Here is a 7,500-nt window from a genome sequence, read left to right on the forward strand (position 1 = left end):
CTTGCTAAATTCAATGCTTACGCGAAAGGCTTATTACAAACAAACTTCAGTTCTCCTGTTATGGAACTGGCTATTAAATGCACAAACCTTAACTGGTCGACCTCTCTTCACTCAGAAACCGTCAGTAAACAAGATAGGGACCTGGGACGAATAAAAAGCTCCGCGAGAAAACAGGATGTTTTGAAGAGTAAGGGTAGCACAAAACTGGCGTACCGAACTCCAAACTCCAAAGGGTGTAGCATCTTCTATTGCCTACAGTGACGTAATATTATCTTTCATTTTTTTTTTATTGTATGACGTTACTTGCTGAAGAACTAAAATATATTTTTTTAAATACAGATAGTTGTCCCTGCAGATACCACTGTTTAAGTAAATTACGTTTTCTCAGTTGAAAAAGTTTGTGCACGTTTTCTCTGAGATTTCTGAGTGAATAGGGATTACTTTTCTTTGTTCTAATTAGAGGTTCGTGAGGCCTTTTGTTCATTCATACTGAAAATCAGTGAAGTTGTGCATGTTTTTCTCTGAGATTCTGAGTGAATAGGGATTACTTTTCTTTGTTCTAATTAGAGGTTCGTGAGGCCTTTTGTTCATTCATACTGAAAATCAGTGAAGTTGATTTTTCAACATTTAGAAAAGCTCGCCTTACGACAGCTTTGAAGAAATTTCATTAAAATTCATTTGTTAGTTTACTCATACTTCTACCGGTCTTTGACGAAGACCGTTTACTTACACCTATGACCCACTTTTTTTTTTCCCACCAAAATCTACACCCAGATAATCCTGATAACAACCACAAACAAGTTGTGACAGCATCAATCAGACTCCAGCTGAGATGGGGTCGGGGTCGATAATTTGCTGTAAGTGGTTGGGTACTACAATGGAAGTTGCATGTTTGCTGACTCCCTTCTCTCAGATTTTCTAGAGACAAACGGCCGTTCAGAGATAGAAGAGAAATTTGCGTTGGACTCACGATTGTAAGTTGACAGATTTACAATGCTCGTTGTTTTCAAGCGCCTCAGTGGCGTGATCGGCATGGTTTTGGCCTGCCACCTCGGTGGCAGCGAGTTCGATTCTCGGGCATTCCACTGAGGGGTTAGCTATGTGTATTTCTGGTGACACAAGTTCACTCTCGCTGTGGTTTGGAAGTCACGTTAAGCCGTTGGTCCCGTTGCTGAATAACCACTGGTTCCATGCAACGTAAGAACACTATACAAACAAACAAACAATAGAATGCATCGATCATGTATTAGAGAGAGACGACTCAAATTGTTCGCAGACAATGAGAATTTTAATGAGGACAGAGTTTGTACAAAAGGACGAAATAGCATTAGATGGACTAAGGATTAATAAGGCTCAATCTTTCCATTATTATGGAATGACGATATCTAGTACAGGTTCTCTTGGGTTGTAGTTAATTGAAAACTAAACTAAGCAAATCAAACATTGAGAAAGACGAATAAGATCAAGGAATCGAATAAAATGAAACTACACACAAAAGTAAAAGTATACTTAAAGTTAGCACGATACCTTTTTACATGTGACACTTATGAAAGAATATTAGGAGTTATTTGCGTGACAGCGTTAGAAATGATACCTCAAAGGAAATTAAGGAAGTTCCATATGTAGATGACCTAATAATGGAAAGGCGGTGGAGATCATTGTCTCGGACGTACCCTTAGTACAATCCTTAGGATAGTGACAGTGGGCTCTTGTGCGTACAGATTTGGGTACCCGGCCCTACTTGGATGAGAACTACGTGAAAGGCTGCTTTAAATACTGCAATGAAGATCATTTATGATCATATGACTGCTGACTGTTACCGCACACGTTGTTGTTTTGCTATTTTCCCAATGAATGCGCACTTATGCTCACAATGTAAAGTAGTTTCTTTTACTATCCCTAATTCACGCGGTAATTTAGCACATAGAAACGCCCTAAATAGCATAGCCTAAAGAAAAGTCAGCTGTGGCCATTGTTCCATAGATTCCAAAGATAATTTCTTCAAGAATTTCCCGATTTTTGAAATGTTACCTAACGAACGGACTGGTGATCAGGACAAGAACGTGTTTCCTAGAACTCGTGTTTTAAAGGACATCATGGGGACCACATCCGTTATATTTGTGAAACATCTTGCAGTTTACAGTTGCTCGCATTTTATACCAAGCTGCTCTAGACGGAACAAGTCTCTGGTGTCCTTGCGCCATCAACTTGAAGTTCTTCTTCGTCTGGCGTTTGTAGATTTTACACGGCACAGTAGGCCTATCGCTTACGAGGGATCTCTGGAAAACCTACGTAGACGATGGAGCTTTTATGCAAAAGGCCTCTACCGTTTGCCGCTCTCTGCTTCTTTTTCGCGTCTTTCCTTAAACCAGCAACTCCAGATCTAGGGAACTTCCCAACAGGTGAGCAAGTAAACTTGTTTTGTAACGCATACATTGATTCATAAGTGTCTTCAGTCAACATCTGTAGAAAATGTGTTCTAAGCTGAAACCTTTCTGTAGAAAGAAAGATCTCTTTATGATGAAATTAGCAAATAGATTTAAATGTTAAATAAAGAATTTTCTTAGGAGTGACTAAAAAATACGATTGCAACTGTGAGGAAAAAACGAATTTTTTTTCGTGATTTCACAGTTAAGTCAGCAAAGAAAAGGACAGGAGAGATAAAACAAGTGAATTAGTTAGTGAGCGCGAAGAAAATATTCTCAAATAGCAAGAAACTTCAGAACTTCATCAGCAATATAATGACGGCTTAATGAGTGTGAATATTAAATGTCAAAATGAGATTAACTCTATGTATCATCTAAAAAAGGTTTTATCTGGAATAAAAATGCTAATATTTGGGTGTATTAGAACCATCTATGACAGGGATGGCAAGACTTTCGGACTCTTTTACGATTACCATACTACACAATCACATATTATTACGTGGGAAATAAAATTTCAAATAGCGCCATAGTACAATTGCCTCACTTGTGTGTGTATATATATATATATATATGTATATATATATAATATATATATATATATATCTATATATATATATATATATACACACACACAAGTGAGGCAATTGTACTATGGCGCTATTTGAAATTTTTTTCCCCACGTAATAATATGTGATTGTGTAGTATGGTAATCGTAAGTCCAAAAGTCTTGCCACCCCTGTCATATATATATATATATTATATATATATATATATATATATATATATATATATATATATATATATATATATATATATATATGCTTGTGTTTTTGTTTGTTTATGTAGGATTGTGGAGGAACGACGATCGACCAAACAAGTGGCCGCGATCGATCGGTAGATTGCGATCGACTGTTTGTCTGGCCACCTCTGATCTATGAAATCATAATGTTTTAGTTTCAAGTATGAGAATACCACAGTCAGTCTAATCTAATTCCTTTGATGAGATCACGAGAACAAACGCTTTCTGCGGCTTCTATAGTTTTAAAAATAGTAAATTTTCAGCGCTGTAAGGCCCATTGTAAGCCACCATACGTCTATGAAAGTTCCAGGAGGCAAGAGTAAGAATCATTATTATTATTATTATTATTAATTATTTTTTAAGTTTGGTTATTAATTATGATTTTCATAGTTTTGTCATTAAAAGTTTGCATTTAGGGTTTAGAGTGAAATTGAGTTGAGATAAACAAGCTACCAGGCAAGTCTAATGGGCTACGAAAGCCCTGAGCCGAAGAGATAAAGCCCAGTATTTGGCCATTGAAACATACTCTTGTCCCCGTTTGATTGTACCGGGCCGTGGCTGAAAGTTTCATGGGCCGCAACTGAGAATCTCATGGGTCGTGGCTGAGAGAGTTTCATACAGCATTATACATTCTCAAAAAGTGCCTGACAGTAGGTGCCTGAACCCCGTAGCGGGGTAGTGTCGTCAGTACACCTCAAGCGGTGCACTGTAGCATTACTTAAAGCTTGTTTACAGGGTCACTTCGGGCCTAAGCCACAACCCCTTTTATTCTTTGACTGTATCTCCGTTGTTATTACCTTTCTTCCTTACTTTTCACCCTCTCTCTGCAACTGCAAAGTTTTCCTCCTGTCGTACCATTTAAACCTTTTTACTCTCAATTACCCTCTCAATGTTGAATAACCTCGTATGTCCTAGCACTTGGCCTTCTGCCTATATTACATAGATGCCTGAATAGTCACGAAAGCCTAAGTGAGGAAGACCTTTACTTATTACAGTAGTTGGTAAATGCTGAGGAAGGAAGCCTCACTTCATTCGTGGGACGAAACGCCTTCGATAGACGTGCGAAATTAATATCAATACCTTTGGGTCTGGTCGTCATTTAGATGGGTGACCAGAGAATAAAAGTCACGTTAAAAGTAGAACATTTTGAACACAGGAAGGATAAGACCTCCAAAAGGAAATACATGCACAAAAATACGGACATGCGTACGCACACACACACACACACACACACACACACACATATATATATATAATATATATATAATATATATATATATACATATATATATATATATATATATATATATATATATATATATATATATATATATATATATATATAATGTATGTACTATAGAAATATTTTGACGTACGTTGCATAGGCGCCAACAATCTCAAGTATAATCCGCATGTCAAATGACATCAATCACAGCCTAAGAGTATACTATACATACATCATTTTAAGAGGCTCGCCATTTAAACATTATTTATAGAGACACTTGTTTACTCACTTTACAGTCGCACACTCCCAAATCAACGAGTGGATAGGAAATGATGCCACTTTGGATGACAGGATTTCCTTTACCCTACAAACCGTGTACAAGACGGGCGCTATTCATGGCGAAGTCTGTGTGCCGACATTTTTTCGAAAAACAATTATTCGAAAGGCAATTGTTCGAAAAGTTTTTTTTCGAAAACCAACTATTCGAAAACAATAGCTCGAATGTACAATTGTTCGAATTTACAGTTGATCGAAATACAAAATATTCGAATAAGCAGTTTTTCGAAATGAATATTGTTCGAATCCATGAGTAACGTCGACTTGAAAAAACCCCGACGGCAGTTTTGTATGTTAGAACTTCTCTCTCTCTCTCTCTCTCTCTCTCTCTCTCTCTCTCTCTCTCTCTCTCCCAAACTGTAGTTATTCAAGAACAACTCAATCGTATTGTTTGTATTCTAATTACCTTGAATCAAAAAATAAATAAACATAAAAATAAAACGTTAACAAATCCTTTAAACCTTAAAGTTCCCACTGATACTTTGGACGGTTTCCTATTTAGTAGAGAAGCTCTTAAACCCTATCATGGCTGAGTTCGTTAAAAGTGAAAAAGGAAAACCCATGTTATTAGTGAATGGACATATATTTGTTAAAGACAAGCAAATACAAGATGAAATATATTGTTAGTGGCATAAATTTGCAAATTACTGTATATATAGCGCTATAACAGTAAGAGAATATGTTACCGTTTCTAAAGATAATCATCCAGGTGATCCAACTGGCGTAGAAGTGCGGGATTTATTGAAAAAGTTGTAGACTGCGTAAAAGGTATACCTGACTCCCCTCATTATATAATTGCAGATGCACCTTCGAATCTTAGCGAATCTGGAGCTCAAGGATTGCTAACTGTCAACAGTATTAAGCTCTCAATTAGAAGGGTTCGCTCAAAAGAAAATTGTGGACTATCTACACCTAATCTTAGGAAGGATATAGTATTCCCAGTCGAGTATATGAAGACTTTCAAGAATGAAGATTTTCTTTTTTTGACTCAGGTCAGGAAGAAACGAGAATATTGATACTTTCCACACACGCAAATCTTAATGTTTTAACTTCGTGTCAAAAATTTTTCTGGGATGGTACTTTCAAAACTGTCCATACACTGTTAGAGCAATTTTATACCACCATGCATGGCTTAAGGAATGGGTTTTGTATACCTTTGATTTTCGGGTTGTTGCCTAACAAAAAAGAAGAAACTTATGTTAGATTTTTGCGATGTGTAAAAGAATTGGCACAATTTTCAAATATTAATTCAATCACCACAGATTTTGAACAGGCCATGATAAATGCCTCCAGGAAAGAATTTTCCTCAGTCAAGCTTTATAGCTGCTTTTTCCATTTAGGACAATGTTTGTATAGAAAAGTATGCAATGTTGGTTTAAAGGTGCAATATGATACTAACGTGGAGTTTTCAATCAAAATTCGAATGCTATTAGCATTGGCATTTATCCCAGAAGAAAGAGTCATTGAAACTTTTGAAAATTTAGTAGAAGAGTTATCTCTACCTGAATTACTTCCGGTAATAGATTATTTTGAAGATACCGGGCTTGGTCGACCAGGTAGACGAAATGCTCACCGTTCACCTTTGTTTGATATAATAATTTGGTCCTGCTTTGAAAGAGTTAAGAATGAACTCCCGAAGACAAACAATGCTACTCTCCCATCATTGTGGAAATTTATCGAAGCCCTTAAGAGAGATTGTTATTGTGCCAGATGCACGATCATGGATAACTTTAACCTTCACAGAATAAAACTACAAAGGCTGGAGGGTTGCAAATTGATATGTTTTGAAATCTGAGGGCGGACAGACAGACAGACAGACAGACAAAGCTCGCAGAGCAAGAAAATGGATCAAGATCCAGAGCCGGAGACGGAAAAGGTTCAGCAAACAACAAGGCATTTCCTGCAACTTCGTAATCCCTGTGTGCAAATGACGCCCACGATTGGGACGAATTTCGGACTCGGCTCTTTCATTCTCACATGACTGTTTAGTTAGGGACATTAATCATAGATTTTCATTTAAATTGATCCCATTCTCGTCATCCTACATCAACACGCAGCAAAGTTTTTTCCTGCGGACTTTGCGATTTGCGAACAATTTTTCGAAAAACCATTATTCGAGAGGTAATTGTTCGAAAAGTTTTTTTTTTTTTTCCGAAAACCAAATATTCGAAAATAATAGTTCGAATGTATAATTGTTCGAATTTACAATTGATCGAAATATGAAATATTCGAATAAGCTGATTTTCGAAATGAATATTGTTCGAATCCATTGCATACTTTATCTAACCATATAGGAGAATAGGATTAATGTTAATTAACAACTAATTTGATTTAAATTTATTAAAGTTTTTTTTAACACATCTTTGCACAATTTATTTTAAATACAAAAAATATTTTAAAAGCAATTAAAGATTAAATATACAAACATAAAAAGGAAATCAAACATTTTAAACGTAATTAAAACTTAAAAACTTAAAAAGATAAAAACATAAAAGGCATCAGACATTTTAAAAGTAATGAAATCTTGAACTTACTAGTATAAAAAGGAAATAAGAAATCTTAGTACAGCCTTATGTACATTAGAGGCTGCTGCACGAAGATATTTGATCTCGTCTTGATATTCTTCAAAGGTCAACTAGTTTCATACGACGTTTTCCGCTTTCTTTATAATTCCGGGTGCTTCTTTCACATTCTTCTCCGCTATTGAATTTTGC

General features: G+C 36.1%; 3 protein-coding genes across 8 annotated transcripts in view; 1 reads left to right on the forward strand and 2 right to left on the reverse strand.

The window, feature by feature from the left end:
* LOC135207279 (uncharacterized) overlaps positions 1-205 on the reverse strand; it is a 126,826-nt gene extending 126,621 nt beyond the window's left edge. For 3 of the 4 annotated variants that reach the window (XR_010312944.1, XM_064238946.1, XM_064238944.1), the window contains exon 1: positions 88-205. The gene's annotated coding sequence lies outside the window, so the exon portion shown is untranslated. The other variant, XM_064238945.1, reaches the window with a different exon arrangement.
* The window catches only part of LOC135207281 (4-hydroxyphenylpyruvate dioxygenase-like), a 203,555-nt gene that overhangs the window by 93,025 nt on the left and 103,030 nt on the right, over positions 1-7,500 (reverse strand). The gene's annotated exons all lie outside the window — the stretch shown is intronic.
* The window catches only part of LOC135207277 (uncharacterized), a 14,161-nt gene continuing 8,700 nt past the window's right edge, over positions 2,040-7,500 (forward strand). The window contains exon 1 of one of the 3 annotated variants that reach the window (XM_064238939.1): positions 2,040-2,402. In XM_064238939.1, the coding sequence (XP_064095009.1) occupies positions 2,300-2,402 (103 nt within the window). In that variant the 5' untranslated portion in view covers positions 2,040-2,299. The remainder of the gene's footprint in view (positions 2,403-7,500) is intronic. The other 2 variants (XM_064238940.1, XM_064238938.1) reach the window with 2 other exon arrangements.

This window comes from Macrobrachium nipponense, chromosome 32 (genome assembly GCF_015104395.2).
Source record: "Macrobrachium nipponense isolate FS-2020 chromosome 32, ASM1510439v2, whole genome shotgun sequence".
Taxonomy (NCBI): Eukaryota; Metazoa; Arthropoda; class Malacostraca; order Decapoda; family Palaemonidae; genus Macrobrachium; species Macrobrachium nipponense.